This window comes from Otolemur garnettii, unplaced genomic scaffold, assembly GCF_000181295.1.
Source record: "Otolemur garnettii isolate 467f Iridium unplaced genomic scaffold, OtoGar3 scaffold00012, whole genome shotgun sequence".
NCBI classification, from domain to species: domain Eukaryota; kingdom Metazoa; phylum Chordata; class Mammalia; order Primates; family Galagidae; genus Otolemur; species Otolemur garnettii.
Genome location: NW_003852407.1, coordinates 3,271,670 through 3,292,766, shown reverse-complemented (window position 1 = coordinate 3,292,766; position 21,097 = coordinate 3,271,670). Strand labels below are relative to the sequence as shown.

Here is a 21,097-nt window from a genome sequence, read left to right as displayed (position 1 = left end):
AAAAAAGTTGCAATTGGACCACAGTGATCCAAATCCAGCCAGATGGATCTTGCCAATACCTGTTTGATTTCTACAAAACTGACCTGAGAAAAAAATTTTCATCTCCCAGGATTTGTTTCTGAACAGCCCTGCTGAGCCCACAGCTCAGTGGTTTTCAACCTGTGGGTCACGACCCCTTTGTAACAATGAAAATACATGGCGGCATTAGGAAGGTTGAGAACCACTGTCATAGCTATTATGGAGCTGCCTGCCCTGGGTACTTGGGGCTAATAGCCAACTCCAGAGCCACACAGCACCAGCTCAGGGCAGGCACAAACCAGCACTGCTCAGCATCTGCTCTGCCTAGCAGGTGACATGCACTCGATGTTCTCAGAGAATCAGGCAAGCACTGAACAATGGGAGAATAGGACAAAATCAGCACAGTGGATGTCAGCTGGAACTTCCTCCTCTGGGTCCTCATTTGAATATTATTTCCCAGGGGAACCTCTTGGCCGCCTCAGCCAAGCTTCCATTCATTACAACTCTTATCACTCTGTATTGTGACCAGCGCGCTGAGCGGAGCCAGGGCACACACTGCTTTGTTCAGTGCTGCATCCCTAGTGCCTAACATACCCATTTTAGCATTTGAAGGACGAGTGCTGAGCTGCATGATGCAGGCATCGATGCTATACAGACTCATAAGCAAGAAGAGTTAAGAGGGCAGACCTGTGTCAGAACCACGCTGTGGAGTTTAGCTACTGGGAGCACAGGTGTGTCTGATGCTAGGCCTTGAGGCTGGCCAAGACTCAGAGCAGGGACAAGCCTCATCTGCTTTTTACACCCCTACCCAGAGACCTACCAACTTATTAGGTACTCAGCTAGAGTTTTACACCCCTACCAGTTTTACACCCCTACCCAGGGGAGTTTTACACCCCTACCCAGAGACCTACCAACCTATTAGGTACTCACACCACTGCTAGAACTGAACCTCCCACACGGCCCCAAAACACAGGTACAGCAGGTTGGGGATAGGATGCCTGGCAGACACAGGGACATTGCTAGGCCCCAGGCTGGTCATCCTCACAACCCTCAGGGCTGAGGAATCAGTACTCCACCATGAAGCCACACACAGAGGCACCAAGGAGAAAGACTGTGTGGAACCAGAACTCAAGCCTGCTGACTCCTTTGCTGGCTTTACACTAACAGCCTCAAAGAACATGAAACTCTATCTGCCCTTAGCAAGCAGCAGTAGTGGGAACAAAGGCTGGTGCCCACCTTCTAATGGGGACAGCAAGGTGACCCATCCCACTGGCTCCCCTGGGGTTGCTCTCTATCTGTCTGGGAGAGATCAGGCATCTCAGCAGTCCTTAGCCTCGTGCGACAAACCCTTGCATCCTCTATGGTGATACCCAGGCTTCACAGACATGGGTTCTGGAACCATTTGAACTTTACCCTGCTCTGACCTCACACCCCTTCTGTCTCACAATCCTTAAACATGACTTAAAATGTGTTAGCTGCAATTAAGTGATGTGTATTACCTAAATCTCTAGATCCTCAGAGCTGCGATACATTTCTTATGGTACCTAACATGGAAATAAACCCTTCAAAATAAAAATGTATGCACAGGCTTTCATGCTATGCATGACACTTCCACCCCTGCCTCTCATCCTCTCACATGCTTTCTGTGGTAGAGGGCCTGGATACAGGTAAACCTCTTTTGCCAATCAGGTAGGGAAGTTCACAGAGGCCTAAAAGACATGGCCACAGTAGAGGTGGAGCTAAGACAAGAACCCACAACGCAGGGCCTAGGGAAGAGGCCCCAGCTGGACACCCCTGTAGGAGGAGCCTGCCCCAGAGGAGAGGCTGCACCTGCTGACTTACTCAGAGCGAGCTCTTTAAACTCCGGAAGACTGGCAGCGGCACAGAGCTGGTAAAAGATGTGGTAGTTCCTCTCATCCTCCGCCTGGAGGAGGGAAAGTGCAGCAGGGTCAGGGTAGTGACTTCCCAGACTGTACCCTCATCCCTTGTAACGCGAGTGCTCTAGGCAGTGGGGGCCCAGCCCACCACTTTTCCAATGTTTCCTCAACACCACTGCCACCTTCGATTCCTACCTCTCCATTTTCCATTCACTAGTCTGGGGCTTTCTTCCAGCCTGAGTATTTTTACCTTGACTTAGACAAAAGTATGTGTTTTCTTTTTCCTTCTACATGAACATCATTGCTCACCCACAGATGGGTCAGTTAAATACTTATGCAGACTGCTGCACCACCTGGTTGATATTCTGTAGACTGCCAGCTCTCCCTGGGAGGTGCAGAGCTTAGTGAAAGCTGCACTTGCCCATAGTGTCAGACTGGGCAGGGAGTAAAGGACCACGAGAGGAGACAGGACTCCTGGTGGGCAGGTGCAGCTGAACCGGCCTTCTGCTGGCTGAGTGGGGGTAGGGTGGGTATTCGGGGGCCTGCGCAAAGAGCAAGGAAGCTCCAAGGTGTCCAGGAAGAGCCACAAGAGCACACATGACCCACACCCAACACAGCAGGCTATTTGTGCCCCTTGCTATAATGGAATGAAGGATGGTGTTGTCAACCAATCTACACGGTACAGAGAAAATCTGGGCAAAAAGGTGTGGGCAAAGCTGGTTAAAAAAGTTCATTAGATGTTTGCCAAGCATCAGCATGGAGATAGCACCAAAAAACCAACAGTTGAGGCAATTGTGAGGTCTTCTCCCGAGGCAGCTGGAACCTGAGGACCAAGGAAGCAGTTTCATCCAAAGTGATAAAGTGCTACAGACTCGCACCGGGACACGCAACACCACCTCAGTGCAGTGAGGAGAGGGCAAAGGGAGCTGGAGGAGGACTGCTGTCGGGGCTGGGAGCTGTGCTGACCCCCACCAAAGGCAGAGCAGAGGAGGAAAGGGTCACAAAGGATAGCTGGCCAGGAGGAAATGAAAGGTAAGCAAAGAGCAATGAAGAAATGAGTCAGGTGAGCACTTATTTGAAAACGAAGCTAAGTAGGTAGCCAGGTATATATTTTAACCTACCAAATGAGGTTTCTATTGCTTCTTGGTCTTTTGGCTAAGATCAAGTACAAATAAGGAGACTCAAAAAAAAGCTGAAACCCAAAGGCTCTACGCTTATGACATTCCTACGATCGTAAGACTTTAAAATCCACAAGGAAAAGGACTTCCTTGTCCTTCACTGCATCTCAGGTGTCTAGCACAGGGCTGGCACATTATGGGCACTCAATAGATGTTTGTCTGTTGACGGAATCTAAAAACAATATCGTAGAAAGGTTTTCGAGGCCTAACGTCTCACAATGAATATAACGAGTACTTACTGATGAGAGAAGAGAGAACCAAAAGAACATGCACAACTACTTCCAGGGTCAAAAGATGAGATGCTCCTTGGGCACAGGGATGGGGGACAACAGGGAGCAGCAAGTGAGGGTGTCACCACAAGAGAGACACAAAGGCCCGATGAGACCTGTGCTCACCTGAAAGACCACTCGGGACTTCTCCAACAGGTAGGTCCGCATGTTGGCTCCAATGATGTGATACCGCTTGTCAAAGCCGATCTGAATGTACTTTCCAAAGCGGCTGCTGTTGTCATTGCGAGTGGTTTTAGCATTTCCGATGGCCTGTATGGATCAAAAAAAGAAAAGGTGTGCAAAACTGAGGGCTTTCTTAATTTCAGGATTGTATGTTTGTGTGGCAGCACCTGCCTCCCTTCTCTCTCTTCCTTACTTACAGGACCCCTCTGCTATTGGATGGACAATAGGCTGAGCTAAAAAAATAGATATAACAAAGCCCCTTCATTTTCCAGCCTCCTTTGTCCTAAGGATGGTCAGAGAGAGCTAAGAGTTCATTGGGGACTCATCAGGTGGAGGATGCACCCCATTAACCTCCTCCCTTTTTGCTGCCTGGGATGCATGTGTGATGGCCAGGTTGTAGCAATCATCTTGGGATCACAAGGGAAAGGCCTAAAGAATCACAGAGACCTCAGCTCCAGCATCTTTGAGTCACTAAGCCAATGCCAGTGCCCACTAGCTCGAGATGTTTTGTTGGGGGGAGGGAAAGCCTCCCTGTTCTTAAGTCACTTTGATCTGACCTTAGTTACTAGGCAGTCAAATGTCACTCCCACCCCACAACTGGTACTTCTTAGGAACAGACCACAACTTGCTGTTCCCCTCACCTCAGTACTAGGAAGACTTGGGAAGCCTTCATCCCTTTTGGCATCCTTCCTACATAGTGACATAAGCAGAGTTTAAAACACTAGATAATTTTAAAGGTAAGTGGCTAAACAGTCTTACTGCATGAATATTCACTGTCTATAAAACATCACATTGCTAATGCATTGGTAATGAATATGAATTTTAATCCTTTTCGTATGTTTACACTTTTAGGTGGTTACAACATTTGAAAAATACCCACTATAACTTCTAAGTCATCCAGGAAACTCAAAGAAAAAAGTTGAAAGAAATGCCAAAATCCCAACCTTCCTCCTGCTCAGCCCAATCCAAGCAAGAAAACCAGGAGCATCTCCCAACATCCCCAAACCACACAGCGCCCACCCGCCATCTGTTATCAACAAGGGTAGCAGAATAGTTAAAAGCAAATCACTATTGCTTAGAAGGTCAAAGAGTTGACCTGTAAGTAATACTCATGGAAAATGTCTCCTGAAGTCTTGATAAAGAAAATCATCGCCAAAGGGCAAGGGTTGGCCTTTGTCAGTAGGCTGCTTTGCAAAGTGAAAGTATGGATCTATAAACACCGGAAAAATCATTCTGAATAATAATAAAAAAAAACAACAAGCATATCTAGTAAAATTAAACATGCATGCAACTGACAATTCAGCAATTCAGATATTACTTAGTTATTAACTAAAGAAATTCTCAAATAAGTGTACAATGGGGCATTTAAGATCTGTTAAATACAGACTACATTTAACAGTGAAAAAAAATTCAACCTAAATGTTCACCAGTTGGGGAAGAAAAGTGTGGAATAGTCCTACAATGGAAAACTATAAAGCTGTTGATATAAACTAGAGCATAGTTGAAAAAAAGTGTTGAGTGAAAAGCTGCAAAATGGTTGATAGGATACCATTTACATAGGGCCTAACAGTCTGCTGTTTATGCATACAGAGACAGTAAAAAAGGGGTAATATAATTTCAATATAATTGTTTTGTACAATTAAGAGTTACGTATATCAAGCAGTATGAAAACACAGGAAAGAGGCAGGGAGCCATGCCCAGAAGATTGGGAAAGGCTTTAAGAAGTGAGTATTAAAGTGGATCTTAAAATTCATTGAATTTTACCAGTGGAGAAAAAGGATTTTTTTTCTCAGACATGACATGATGACAGCTCAAGGGACAGTCCCTACGATGGCAGTTTGCATAAGGCAGAAAATTAATGTTTTAAGCTCAAACTACGGCAGCCTTAATCTATATGATCACGGATGATAAGGCCGGTTACTGCATGAGGTGCTCCTTCAGACTTTAGAAACTGAAGCACATCTTGTACTTCTGGATGTGCACGTTGCCCTTACATCTCTCCCATGCTGAAGCCCCCAGCTTCCCTGCACCCATACGGGCCATGATGGATGTCACAGTCACCAGGTAACTCTGGACCAGTGCAATTTAAATGGCATTCCCAAAGCGGGGACTCAAATAGGTACTTGCAGATCCATGTTCACAACATCATCCCCACACCCAGGGAGGTGGAGGAGTGGATAAATAAAATGTGGTATAACCATGGAAAGAAATACTGCCCTGCTGTGAAAAGGAAGAAAGCATGTATATGCTAAAACATGGGTGAGCCCTGAAAACTATGCTAAATGAAAAAAACTGACATGAAAGGACAAGTAGCATAGAGATTCCACTTTCATGAGGTACCTAAACAGGCAAATCTACAGAAAGTAGAAGAGAGTCTGCCAACAGCTAGGGGGAAGGAGAACGGAGAGTTACTATTTAAAGAGTATAGAATTTCTTTTAGGGATGATGAAAAAGTTCTGGAAATAGATACTGGTAATGGCTGTACAAAGGTAGTGAACATGTTTGATGCTGCTGGATTCTACACTGGTACTCTGAAAGTGGCTAAAATGGCAGGTTTTATGTTACACATATTTTAATGCAATAAAAAATTAAAAAAAATTTCCCCCACGTCTCATATACATTTTGTAATGTGGTGGTCTGCCTTCACTCAATTCCCAACATGACTAATAATTATCAATACTTTGTTCAGCCTCCAAAGAGGTTTCTTCTGTTCTGCCTATCATAACCACTCCTTTGGGCGGCGCCTGTGGTTCAGTGAGTAGGGCGCTGGCCCCATATACCGAGGGTGGTGGGTTCAAACCCCACCCTGGCCAAACTGCAACAAAAAAAATAGCCGGGTGTGATGGCGGGCACCTGTAGTCCCAGCTACTCAGGAGGCTGAGGCAGGAGAATCACCTAAGCCCAGGAGTTGGAGGTTGACTGTGAGCTGTGACGTCACAGCACTCTACCGAGGGTAATAAAGTGAGACTCTATCTCTAAAAAAAAATAAATAACTACTCTTTTTTTTTTTTTTTTAGAAGCAGTAGCATCTCATCTCTGAAATCTTACCACCTGAAAGACAAACTGAATTTTGCAAGTCAGGGACACAGGAGGGCCTGGTTTCACTCCCATTTGAGGTAAAACATGATGCTAACTGTAAAGTGCTGTCTTAGCTGCTTCACTATGAGCATGGTCTTATGGGTACATGGTCTTTGGGAGGTCATGCCATGGTCCACATATGCCTTCTGAATTGGGCCAGACCCATGCCCTAAGGCTTAGAGCTTAGAACGTTGCTATGAATAACCAGGCTACCAACTAAATGTCAGACAATAGGGAGTTAAATTAAGAGAAAGCCATTCAGTAATGATTTTGCAGCCAATAAGACACATTCATAAGAAGTTTGATGGTACAGGGACAAGGCTTGTTCTGTAATATTTAGTGAAAAGGCTGGATGACTCAACCAAAATGCAGAATGATTATCAACAGGCTGTAGTATTATGTGGATATTTCCTTTCATTCTTGCCTATTTTCCTATGAGCCTTTCATATCTTTTTAACAGGTCAATGGTTCCCCCGCTGTGGCAGCCAGACCAGAAACAGCACCTGGGAACTGGGAGAAATGCAAATGACTGGGCCCCATCTCAAGCCGCCTGAATCAGAAACTCGGGGTGAGGTACAGCAACCTGTGCTTTAACGCGCTCACGGGCAACTCTTATGTATCCTCAGGTTTGAGAAGCGATGTAACAGACTAAGTGCTTTTCTTTTTGTTTTTACCTGTTTGGTTAAAAATGTCATCCATTTCCCAGTTCATATAAGAATACGGAAACTTGCTTTTATTGAATTCTTCTAAAAGTTCTCCAGAAAAATGCAACACTGAAGGCACGAGCTTTTGCCTGGATAATCAACAAACTCTTATGAACAGAGACTCAGTTTACTCCTGTACTTGATAAAGGAAGAGGGAAAGAGGGGCTGGGCAAGGTCCGGACAGGTTCTTGGTTCCCCAGCTTCAAAATCATCTGAAAGACCAACCCCCATGGGGACTGTGTCTTAACTGACAGGCACCAGGCTCTGCGGGGAAACCTGATGCCATCTTGGCAGCTCACTGTCTCAGTAAAGCAAAGGGGTGCCCTGGGCTGGCAGGAGGGCCTGCTCCCACCACATTGGAACCCCGACAATAATGAAGAGCTCTGGCTCCTGAGAGATCAAAGCAGGGACAGTACGGCTATTTGGTTCTACTCTATTAGAATTAAATCTTTACAGGGGAATGAGAAAAAGAAATGGCATTCTGATCATAAACATGATTAGTCATAGCAAGATCTAATTTTTAGGGCTCTCTGGACTGACATTTGTATTAACTGCTCTGAGCCCACTGAAGCCCTAGCCTAGGGGTGATAATAGAGATTGGACCCCAGTAATTTCCTGCCATCACAGAGAACAGTTTTCTGAGAATCTTCATGTCATCACATACCATTTGGCTATACTTTCTTCCTAAAAAGGTAAAATGTCCAAATTTTGGAGGAAAGAATATTCTATGAAGCTTCCTCTCAGCCCTCAGAAAATTGCTCTCTGGATTCAGCAGGCCCTTCAAAGCACCTAATGGTCTAGGGGGACACTGATCTTCCAACACACACTGTCAGTAAGGAAGGGGACACAGTAGGGGCAGGGCATGGGAAAGACTGTCACGGCATTTGGCAGCTTCAAGGGATATGAGACTGTGAGGATATTCTACCCAGTACTCGGGACCCAAAGGACATAGGCAGGTCAAGATCTATGGTTTTAGAGGCACCTTGGCAATTTGTTTGCTCCACAGTGGACAGTAGGCTCTCAGGGAAAGGTGTGACACTGCCCACATGAGCTGCTTCCAAGATCAGTCATGCCAGGCTTACCACCCAGCAGGCTTGTTGTCAGTGGAAGGAATTCCAGCCAGGAAGGCCAAAGCATCTGGAAGGCTTTACCTCCATGATGGGACTGGATGCCAGGACTTTCTCTTCGATGTTGGTTTCACTGGCTGAGCCACCAACAGTGGCAAAATAGCGCATGGCATACTTGGCCGACACCGTCTTCCCAGCTCCAGACTCCCCGCTGACTATGATGGACTGGTTCTTTTCATCTCTGGAAGGGAAAGTACTCTAGTTAGTCATTGGCTATGGGAAGCCACTGCTGCCATCCAGGGACTCTATCTGACGAGGGCCTGAGCCCTGCCTCACACACTGGCATGAGATCTGAGAGAGGGGAGGAAGAAAGCAGCTCTGAGAAGGACTTAACAAAACAGCCATCCCCTTGTGTTATGGCCCAGAGAGATGCAGGCAGCTGGTCACTCTCTGGAGTTCTCTCTGGGTGCACTGCCCCTGGTCCACTCCCTCACACACCTTCCAATAATCACCACACATGAACTTTCAGTTGCATAATTCCCACCTCTATTTCTCAAGGATGCCCATCTTGTACCATTTTATATGTTCTTTATTCAAGAACAAGATTTTCTTCTCTTACATTTGAACCTAGCTTGCCAAAAGATATGGTTTTGAACGTTTTTCATAAGATGTATCATGAAAGGGATGTTATTCACCCCAGCAGGCTGACCTTGCCTCAAGTTTCTTAGAAAATGGATAAAACAGCTATGACTCTCAATAAGAGGTATCTGAATCAGATTGAATGGAAGGCAGAAAGAGGATACTCTGTATTAGTTAAAGACCACACCTATGTTCATCCCTTTAAAATGGAAGGGGAAGCTCACTAGGTCTCCAAGGGAGATGGAGTTTCAAAGTAAGGAATGAGGACAAGTGCTTGGGCCATAGCTGTGCTCAATCATCCACTCCATCCAGTTCACAGACCTACTGCCAAGAGGGCAGGTACTCAATTTTTAATCCCCAGTGCCTGTAACAGGGCCTGGCACAAAGGATAGATTCAACACAAGGTCTAAATTACATTTATGAACTTGCCACTGTGCACTTACATTGGCAGTACTGTACAAACAAGTTGGTAAGGTTTCATAACCTTGGTGTACCAGTGTCTCATGGTTGTGTTCATGTTGACATGGCAGTGTCTTGCTGAGTGGCATTCATTATTGCTGTTGCCTATTTCTGTGTTCTGTCATGAGAATGTCAAAGCTTGAGTTACAGCAACCAATAAACATTTATAAATTTTTTATTAAACTTGGCAAGAGTGGAAGTGAAATCAGGGACATATTAGTCCAAGTTTATGAGGATAGCGCCATGAAGAAAATAGCAGTGTACAAATGGATTAAATGTTTTTCTGAGGGGGGAGAAAGCATCACGGATGTAGAGAAATCAGGATGGCCAGTAGCTTGCAGAACTGATGAAGATGCCGCAAAAATTCAACTTGTGGGACAAAATCATTGGCTGACTTTAAGAAGCACAGCAGACCAAGTAAACATTAATAGAAAAAGGGTTAGGAAAATCTTAACTGAAAATCTTGGCCAACAACTCATGGCTCTTGCCTCATGACAATGTACCAGCTCACACAACATGTCTATGAGTAGCCAGTAAACCAGTAACTGTACTGGAACACCCTCCCTACTCATCTGATCTGGCTTCCCAGTGACTTTTCTTTACCCAAAGATAAAGGAAATATTGAAAGAAAAGCATTTTGATGACTTTTAGGATGTTAAGGGTAATATGACAACAGATTTGACAGCCATTCCAGAAAAAGAGTTCCAAAATAGGCATTGGCCCTGGTGTAAAGCTTCCCAACTGAAGTACTTCGAAGATGACTGTAGAGATATTCAGCAATGAGGCAAGTAGCACTTTTCTTAGGGTGAGTTCATGAACTTAACTGTCAGATCTGTTATATATTGTTGGGATAGAAGTAACTTAGGGCTCAACTGTTCTAACCCCCTTTTCCAAATGAAGGCAGTCTTATAACTCAGGTCTTTTACATCAGCCCCAGTGTCTTCCTAGGCAGAGTGGGCTGGAGAACAGAGAAGCCACCATGGACAGCTCGCCCACCTTCCTGATTATCAACACAGGTAGGCTGTCACTCACCAGCATGGGTGAATGAATGATGGACTCCCTTCTGAGATGGGCCTATAGCCAAGAATATGGAAAAGCAGTGTGATGATAGAAGGAATCTCTATCATCCATCTCTACCATTAGAGGTAGACCAAGAGAGAAAAGAACCAGGCTGGATATGGGTGGGAGGACTGGTGGGAGGACTGGGGAGAGAGTCATGTAGTAGCTGGGATGAAGAAATCTTCACCACCAGCTGCTCCTCAAGGTCAGCAAGGAGCTATGTGACCTTAGCTTTAGTCAGCTATGGCGAGAAGACTGAGTGGACACAGGTGGTAGTAGACACTGTTAAGATGAAGCTGAAAGAACACCTCTTTTAAATAAACAATACAATGAATTACTTCAAGATTTATATAGAATCCTATATAAATTGGGGGATGGAATTACAGAGGCTTTCTGAGAGCACTCACAGTTCTAGAATATTACTGTTGTCAAAGCACCTGTTTCTTCTTTCCTGGCTCCTCTGAAATCTTTACATTGAAAGGTGGCCTCTGTGGAAGACTATGGGTGCTTATGTTTCCAATTCTCATTCATCTTCTATTTAATGTTATACTATATCCATTGGACCTACAGGATAATGGGTTTCACCTCTACTTTCAAGGTCTTAATTTTCAAGTACTTAGAGAACTGCTCCAAAGCACAGTCACCCAGGCACATAAGAGCACAATAAGCTGGGGGTGGGGGGAGCACTGCCAGGCTCCCATGGCAACACAGCATACACAGGGAACTGCCCTGAGGGCACACCTGGCAAGACAAACAAGGCACAAACCAGCAACACTTGTCACTTTCCACTTACATTGTCAAGACACAATCACCCTGCACATGGTTGGGAAATGACTCATACAAGAGGCAGAAAATTCTGAGGAACAAGCAGAAGGGGAAGGGGGTCACACATCAAGAAGAGGAGCTAGGTAGGTTATGTGACAAATGTCAAGAATTCAAAAGGAGAAGGAATCAAGGCTCTGAAACAAAACACCCAGCAGGATGTGAAAGCGAATTTAGGGGTCCTAATAAAAATATACATATATGGCCAAGAAGTTATCATAAATGGGGAATCATAAATAACCTCAAGTTTTAAAAAGCTCATCTTTACATTTGAGGTTCCTTGAAGGAAAAAATCTGGGAAATGACCATTAGCACTAACTCTAATCTGATGGATATTAGATCCAATGCTGACATGTACACTAAAGTCAGACAGAGTCTCCTCTTAGACTAGAAAGTACCTTCAACAACTCCCCTAATTTAGACTGATGTGAAATATTTGGAAAAATTGACAATTTTACTTAGCTCCACTAGACTTTTCACATGAGCCTGCCCACTCCCCCCTCCCCAGCCTGCGCCAGGCCACGTGTGCACTAGGTCTGGGCACACTGCTATCTAGCAGCTGTAAGGGGCACCACCACTCTCACTTTGTTCCACATGTGCAGGCTCAGTAGAGAATTGGAATTCAGAATAAGGACTGTAAAGACTCACACGTGAACCTCACCTATACCACTGATCAGCCATGTGACTTCTGACATACATAGCTCCCTCATTTGACCCTCAGATTAATCTCAGTTCAGCCTCTTAGGGCTTTGATCCCCAAAGCCCATGCTCTTCTAGGTGGTCACCTTGATTTAGGCACCTCAGTCTCTAATTCATCCTAACCCTCCTGACAGGTTTTTTTTTTTTTTGGAGATAGAGTCTCACTCTGTTGCCCTGGATAGAGTGCCATGTCATCATCGCTCACAGGAATCTCAAACTCCTAGGCTCAAATGATCCTCCTGCCTCAGCTTTCTGAATAGCTTGTACTAAAGGCTCCTATCACAATGCCTGGTAGGAGCCTTTTTTTTTTTTTTTTTTTTTTTTAGTTGACAGGCTGGTCTTGAATTTCTGAGCTCAAGCAATCCATCCAGCACAGCCTCCCAGACTGCTAGGCTTATAGGCATAAGCCACTGCGCCCAGCCTGCCAGGTTAAGTTTTTAAAGCACATCTCTAATCAAGTTTTTCCCACTCAAACAAGTTAAATAGCTACTCATCACTTATCAAGTCCAAACTCCTTAAGTTGAGCACGTGAGGCGCTCTATAATGCACACCCCTAAAGTACAACCCTTTAACAAGCACAGGGCCAACTATGGTTATGTGAAAAGGAACCTGAGTTTTCAGTTTCAGGGCCTGCCCCAAGTCCTGGTTTTGCATCAACAGATTCCTGTAAGCCCCTTATCCACATTGCAAAGGATATCCCCCCAACTCTGTAAGCCACTTACCCACACTGCAGAGGACACCCCCCAACTCACATACTTGCTGTTACATGAGAATCTCCACACTTCTTATAAGATGATGGTATTTTAGTTTAGCCAAACAGGACTGCTTTGAAGACAATTTCTCATATCCTCTCTACATAAAGTCACCTTCCATATATACCTTTCTACTGAAGTCCTACCCTTGTCCATACCAGGACAGTCCTGACTCCTTGCCTGGACATCCCAGAAGCATTATTTCTCCATCCAAGTCTCACTTTACTTACTTTGTACCATTTTAAGACATTGTCACATTTCATCTCATATCAAGGTACCAAGCATTAAGAGTTAAATGATCAAACAAAGGGGATTATTAAATTGAGCTGGAGTTGGGCCACTGCAAAGCAGGAGAGAAGAAAGAAAGAGGCTTCAACATTGTCAACAGAGAGAAGACAGCCATGCATGAAGAAGGAGCGAGTGCTCAGCCCCCAGAGCTTCAGCAGAGGAGCAAGTTCGGCAGGTGCGTCTTCTCTCTGGCCGTCCACCTTTGCAGCTCTAAAGTAAAGTGCTGTGCCTTGGACTTCCCCAAGTGATCGTTTGTCTCTGACACTTGATTCCCTGACAAAAATCCTAACAGGAAGCATAGTTGGGGAAAGACTTATTTTCAATTTTCAAAATTTGGGTATTTAGAACTAATTGTGGAAGAAACATTTACAAGCAAAGAATTCTACTTGATGTCGTTCAAAAATATAACCTATGTATGACTCCATCCACTCAGCCCAGTCCCTTTGCTGGCAACTTTTTTTTTTAAATTATTTTTCTTGAGGTTTTTTTTTAATTGTTTGAGATTCTGGAATTAGGTTATGCTCATTGCATTTGTTAGATAAAGTCCCTCCTATAATTGTATCTTGCCCCCAAACATTTACTTTTAATTTTCATTTCTTCCCCACTATAAACCTTTTAATTTTTTTATTATTTCATGGTTAATCTGAGGGTACAAAGAATTGGTTACAATGTTTGCATTTGTTAGGTAAAGTCCCTCTTATAATTGTGCTCGACCCCCAAAAGGTGGGCCATACACCCTAACATTGTGCCCATTAGGTGGGAACACACCCATCTCCCTCCCTCCACTCCCTCATTCTCCCACCACCACCACCACCATTCCTCCTTGAATTGAGTTTTTCTTTTATGTGGGTGTGTATTAGATCATCTACTGGCTTCGTACTAGTATTGAGTACATTGGATACTTGCTTCTCCATTCTTATGATACTTTACTAAGAAGAACATGTTTCCACTCCATCCAGGTTAATACAAAAGATGTTCGGTCTTTTTTTGTGGCTGAATAGTATTCCAGGGTATACATATACCACAGCTTGTTAAGCCATTCCTGGGTTGGTGGGCATTTAGGTTGTTTTCACATCTTGGCAATTGTAAATTGAGCTGCAATAAACAGTCTAATGCAAATGTCTTTATGCTAAAGTGTGTTTTTTCTTCTTCTTCTGGGTAGATGCCTAGTATTGGGATTGCAGGATCAAGTGGGAGGTCTAAGTTGAGGTTTCCCCATACTTCCTTCCAAAAGGTCTGTATTAGTTTGCAGTCCCACCAGCAGCGTAAAAGTATTCCCTTCTCTCCGCATCCGTGTCAGCATCTGTAGCTTTGGGACTTTGTGATATGGGCTATTCTTGTTGGAGTTAGGTGATATCCCAGGGTGGTTTTGATTTGCATTTCTCTGATTAATCTGCTTTTCAATAAATCTTTCTCTTCTGAGCCCAGTGAAATTCCCCTAAGAGAAAGTAAACCATGGCCCAAACATTTAGTATTCAGCCAAGATTCATGTTCAGGCTGTGTCTTTAGAAGTCACACACTACTCCAAACAGGAAAAGGTACTCAGACAAGAGTACAGGATCCTAACTTGAAGAACTCAGTCATTCTGCAGCTTCCAAGCCAAACACCTGACAACTGATATACCCCTGACCGTCCAGTTCCCATCAGACCCCCTTCTACGATACCTGAGAGGATAACTGCTGTCAATTCACCTGACTCCTGCAAGTTCCAACAAACCACTGTGGGGCTTTAAGCCCATGAGCAAGATCCATCTCTCCTTCCTGCTTCTGGGTGGTGCCACCTGGTAAAGCAGTGATGCAGGTGGCTGTCTACGGCCCTGAGGTCATTCCATGCAAGGAGAGCCCTGCTGATCAAAGGAGATGCTTCAGAAAGCTTTGAGAAATCTGCCCAAGTATTGCCTTGTTTGGGCTTCTTTGGAGAGTAACTTGTCACCTGAGGTCTCCCACTTAGCAATATGTATAAGCCACAGGGAGACACTGCACAGATCACCTCAGACCCAAGAAAGGAGGCTCCTTAAAGCCCCAGGTGTTTCACACCCACACCAGCAGCTGGGCTGTGGCCAGTGAGGCTGGAAGGTCCAACCACAGACTCCTGCAGCCCCTGTGGTCCCCTCTACCCTCATATACTCTTATAACAGCCACAGGCCATTCATACACATTGAGCTAAGCCGAGAGCTCAATGAGAGCAGGCACCTGCTTTAACCTTGACACCCCAGGGCCACTGGCACACAGGCCTATCCCCTCCTCCCCACCTCCAGTGCCTCCTCAACAAAACTTACACCAGCCTCCACCTAGAAACCACTGGGGGTTCCCCCTCTCCCTCAGCCCTGCATCAGTACGTCCCAGGGACTGGACAACCTAGAAGCCACTGTGGGTTCCCCTCACTCCCTCAGTCTCACATCAGCATGTCCCAGGGACTGGAAGCCACTGTGGGTTCCCCCCCTCTCCTTCAAGCCCCACATCAGCATGTTCTATGGACTGGACCTTTTAGAAGCCACTGTGGGTTCCCCCCTTGCTTCTCAAGCTCTGCTTCTCAAGCTCTGCTTCAACATGGCCCAGGGACTGGACTGCCTAGAAGCCACTGTTGGTTTTCCCCCTCTCTGTGGGTTTCCCCCCTCTCCCTCAGCCCCACATTAGCACGTTCTATGGACTGGACCTCCTAGAAGCCACTGTGGGTTCCCCTCCTCTCCCTCAGCCCCACATCAGGACGTCCAGGGACCAGACCTCCTAGAAGCCACTGTGGGTCCCCCCTCCCTCAGCCCCACATTAGCACGTTCTATGGACTGGACCTCCTAGAAGCCACTGTGGTTCCCCCCCCTCCCTCAGCCCTGCATCAGCACGTCCCAGGGACTGGACCCCCAGGATGTAGTCTGCTGCCTTCTTAGTCCCTAATGTCTAAGACATCACAGCAGCTTTCTAACCTGTCTTTTCCTGCTTTCACACATCTTCACATGACTTGCTGAAAATGGCCCTTATCTGTCCACTCACCGTGTTCAAGGCCCTGGGCGAGCACCTGCCATCTTTGTGGCATGGCTCTCTTCTGTCTATTGACTCTGTTCAAACTTCTTTATTATCTGCTTTGCAGTGGCCTGAGCAACTCCCGCTCAAAGTGACACTCTCCTTTCTTTGATCTCACAGCTCTTAATGCGTGGTACTCAATCATATTCTGCCTTATGGCAGTTCACGTATAACTTCTTTTTAATGTAATTAACCACCTGTTTATATCATGCCCAAATGGTTTGTAAAACTCTCAGCCATGTATCCGTTAATTGTAATGCAGAAGATCACTGGGGCCCATCCTCCCACATTAGAGGAGAGAAAACTGTAGTTTGGAAAGACCCAGTAAAAGGCCAAGTGATGAGCCCAGAACCCCCCCAGCCAGTGAGAAACTGAGCCCACAGCCAGTCACAGGCTCTCAAGTCTTTGCACGATTTCCTAGCAGGCAAATTCTGTATTATCACCACACCCCTTTATAATAAGCCAATCATAAAGAAATTCCCCATAACAATTTTAGCTTCAATAAGATATGAATTAGGGGTTCTTAGCACTGGGTGGCTTAACATCACCCCTAAGCTCAAATACTACTTCTTCAGAAGCCCTCTGTGACCATCCTTCCTTCACAGCTCTCATGATACAATTTACTAGTATTTCACTAGTCTGCTTAGCATTCCTCTGACTTTGTTCTTCCTACTGGAACCTACATCCCATGATGGCAAACCTTAGAGGCCAGGGTTTGGACATACTATGAGGATAGCCCTTGGTAAGGGCTGTCACCTGCAGTGGTACACACTGAGCCCAGTGTCTGGGGTCCCTAGAGTTGTGTGATCTAGTACCCACAAAACCAAACTCCATGGTCACTGTCCTACTCACCCATGGTGGGGGTTTGGGTGGGGGGTGCTGAGACTCAGACAGGTCTAACTCTACTTCCCTGAACTGTAAACTCCCCGAGGGAGGAAGAAGAGGTGGGGAGGGGAGCCTGGCTTGTCAAGGCACAGTGGGAAGATGTTCTATCTTTGGTCATCATAAAGTCTCTCTACCATTTCCTCCTGTAGTGACAAATCTGAAAATTTGAGTGTCAGCAGAACATATTCTGTTCACTAATGGGATAATCAATCTACTGTTTCTTGTCTGTCTACGTCTACCTACAGTCTAATTATATTGTCAACACCCCTGAAACACAAATCGTCTACCATTAAAAAAAAAAAAAGAGGACTACTCTAGAGAATGGAATACAAAAAATTTTAATTAAGAATTTCTGTTCAAATGGAAGAAAGAGTATCCAATGTACACACCCCTATTATGAAACTAATTTATACCTTTTATATGAAAGCTATAACCTAATAACAGCCTAAGAATACGCGGAGGGGGAGGGGGAAGAGGGAGGGAGAGGAGAGAGGAGAGAATGGGTGGAGGAGGGGGATTAGAGGGATCACTTCTGAGGTTTATCTTACAAGGGTACAAGTGAATCTTTCTAAGAGTAGAATGTGAATGTTTTAAAATAATAACTAAGAAAATGACATGAAGTCTATGTTAACCAGTTTGATGGAAGTGTTTCGGATTGTAAGTGAAAACCCCACACTGTACCCCAGAAGTGCATTAAAGTACATAGTTAACCATTCAATTAAAAAAAAAGATACTTGTGTCAATACTATGAACAACATTGATACTTGGGAGATAAGGCTAGGAAAATACAGCAACAGTGAATCATGGAAATAATGCTGACTGAAAAATGATAATACTATGCATGGTATCATACTATTTTAATAAATTCAAACAAGCAAAATAAAACAAAAAGCTTGAAGATACAAACACAAATACAAAACTGTACTAATGCAAAATGACATAGAAACCTCTTCCAGTAAGGGAGTTAGACTGTTAGGGGAGGTCAGGTGGAGAAAAGAATGAAATTCAGAGAAATGAAATAAGGCTCCATGGGAGAGAAGAGCAAGCGCGGGAAGAGAGGTGGGTTAGGTTGAAAGGAAAAGTCCACCAAGAGGGGATTCAGAAAATTACAGTGACACAGATTTGGGCTTGAAACAGAACTACGTAGTTACGAATACTCCCACATAAAAGGGCTTCCTCCCAAGATTGGAAGCACCATAAAGAATATTTCTGCTATGAAAAGGGCCCGAAAGCTCCAAGTAGTAGCTTCTTTGAATCCTTCCTATCAAAAGCCAGGCCCCACAGCCAGAACAAGATGGGTCCTGGGCACCTGACAGGAAGGCTGTGTGAGGGGCCCTCCAGGTCCAAGGGCTAAGCCAGCCCTGGGTTCCAGGTGCTCAGGGAGACTCAGCCTCCCTGAGCACCTCTACCACCAGGCACTGACATCCTGCACTGCCACGTCCTCCCCTCCCTGGGCAGGGATATGTTCAGGCACAGTCCAGAACTCAAGCTATTCAGGAAGGCTCTCATAAATATTCACTGTAAACTGCTTAACTGATGTTTAGCAGGCAGAGTCCAAGATGAAAATGAACCTTCTGATACTGTAACAGCTAAGTACTTAATGCATTTAGTACCCTAATATCATTTTCCCACTTCAGTTTCACAGTAGCCCGTAGGACGCTAAGCTCTATCTACAAACCTCCTGGGTGTAACATGATATAGGTAATAGCAAAATGAACCTGTGTCCTCCCACTTACTTGCTGTTCCCAAGAGGGCTGTCTCCATCTCAGATGTGAAAGCTTCACAGAAAGAACTCAGGGAACACCATCTAGCTCACAGCTCATTGGTAGATAAGCATGGGGCAGAGTGAGACCAAGTCCTGGCTACGGAGCTCTTCAGCGTGAGTGGAAACGTGCCAGTTTCCCTGCTCTTAAAACAAGGGGCTAGAAAATGATCCCTAGTTCTCCTGCTGCTCCAATACTCTGTACCTCAGATCCAGGTTGCAGTGGAGCTGTGTGATACATTCCACATCATCTGCAGTTATTTATTAACGTCCAAATACATGCTGGTACTCAAACTTGGGGGTTTAGGTCAGAATGAGCAAGAGATACAAATACTTTCTGTTATTTTATACTTGACAGACTTGTTCTAATGTTGTCGCTGGCCGGGGTCAACTACGACATACACATACAAAACATATAGCCTGTCAAGTCAAATGAACACTTTTCAAACTCACTATTTCATTTGGTCCTGGGAGCTATTATGCAGTGAAGGAACGCATTTGAGTAAATTCCTGTAAGGTGACCTTCCCTCAGCCAGGATTCTGGCTAGTCTTTGAAGCCAGGAGCATCTGAGTAACTCAGTCTAAGACCTGTCCTATTTATAACAAACTGTCTCTTGGCATGCTACAAGGAAGATACAAGATCTTTTATTATTTTTTTATAGATACTGCTTCATTCATCTTTTTAAATTTAGAGTAGTATTTTTCAACCTTTTTTTATCTCATGGTGCACTTGAACCTATAGTTAAACTTCTGTGGCTCACTTAAACTATGTTGATTTAAAAAAAAAGAAAGAAAGAAAAAGACTGAAAAGTATATATTATTGTGCTTTAAACTTATTTAAAAAATACTAATCTTTAAAAATTTTCATGGCACACCTAAGAACTTCTATGTGGCCCATCAGGTGAAAATCACTGCTTAGAGCATCCTCTAAGGTCAATTTCAGCACCCATCTCACTTTCCCAGGCTGACTCTAGGGAGATCCCATCTTTCCCATGATTATATAACTGCCACCCACAAGCTGTCCACACTTAGGTCCAGGGTCTCCCACTAAGAGCCAAGCACACATGCCCAACTGCCCACTGGACAACTATATGTCACACTCCAAACCCCTGTGTCTGCAACTATAGGTCACACTCCAAACCCCTGTGTCTGCAACAGAGTCCAGCTCCCCACCCATCCGCTCGTCCTGTGGCCTCCCCGAGAGATGGCTCAGTGACTTCACAGCAATGATGGGGCAATGTGGGAACTGCTCTTGACTCCTTTCTGACTCCACTAGGCCAGGCAGACTGTGCTCCTTTGATGTTTTGCTCATCTACCCCCAGAGCCCTGTTTTTCCCTTCTCCTGAGCCCAACAGCAGAACTGGTTTTCCCATGCCAATCTTATCCTCTGCTTCATCAGTTCCCCCTGACTGCCACTGGAAAGGTACTAGTAAACACTAATCTGAGTATGCCCAGACCCTGCCCATCACCCTTGCAGGAGACCCTAAGGCCTGAAGGATATAGTCAACCTCTCTAGCAGTCCAAGTCCTTCATGAGCTGTTCCCAAAGACTGTGCCAGGCTGAGGTGCAGACTGTGCAAAGGGTGGGAAAGCACAGGGAATGTTCCCAAAGAGGACAAAGTTTAGGGCACTCAGCAGGCAAGTCATGGTCTCTGAAAACATGACTGCAAGAACCACCATCTGCTCACCAGAGAGGTCTTGACCCTGGTTGTTTATTAGAGACACCAGTAGAATTTATGAAACTACTCCTGCTAGATCCTACACAAGACCAACTGGATCACAATCTCTGGGGGTGGGGCCCAGGTGTTTGTTGCCATTCCAATGTTTGTTAGAAAGTAAATTCTGCCAGGGGTAAGATCCACTGCTGGAGACTCAACAGCTTTATCAAATGGGTCACTACACCTGTGTGTTCAGGTACTTGCCGCAGTTAGAATACCTTGTCACTTGTTTGTGGTCAACATTAGCAGAACACAATATAATACTGAACTTAAAGATTAGACTCAAGTATCTTTAATTTGTAAACATTAACTGCTCTTCTTGGCTGCAGACAACAGGAACTTTTAGATGTAATTCTATTTTTTTTTTATTAAATCATAGCTGTGTACATTAATGCAATCATGGGCTACAATGTGCTGGTTTTATATACAATTTGAAATATTTTCACCAAATTGGTTAACATAGTCTTCATGGCATTTTCTTATTGTGTTTCGACATTCATATTCTATGCCTAGTAAAAGCTCCAGCTAACAGTTTATGATAAATTACCTAGAAATCAAAGCAGAGTTTCCCTATTAACTGGATTTTTGTTATTCACACACACATGAACTAATAGTTGAAAGTTT

General features: G+C 44.8%; 1 protein-coding gene across 1 annotated transcript in view; it reads right to left on the bottom strand.

Annotated features, from left to right (window-relative positions):
* MYO5B (myosin VB) overlaps nucleotides 1-21,097 on the bottom strand; it is a 316,910-nt gene that overhangs the window by 124,518 nt on the left and 171,295 nt on the right. The window contains exons 5-7 of the mRNA XM_023510163.1: nucleotides 8,459-8,615; nucleotides 3,469-3,612; nucleotides 1,861-1,942 (exon numbers count right to left, since the gene is read on the bottom strand). Coding sequence (XP_023365931.1) covers nucleotides 1,861-1,942; nucleotides 3,469-3,612; nucleotides 8,459-8,615 — 383 coding nt within the window. The remainder of the gene's footprint in view (nucleotides 1-1,860; nucleotides 1,943-3,468; nucleotides 3,613-8,458; nucleotides 8,616-21,097) is intronic.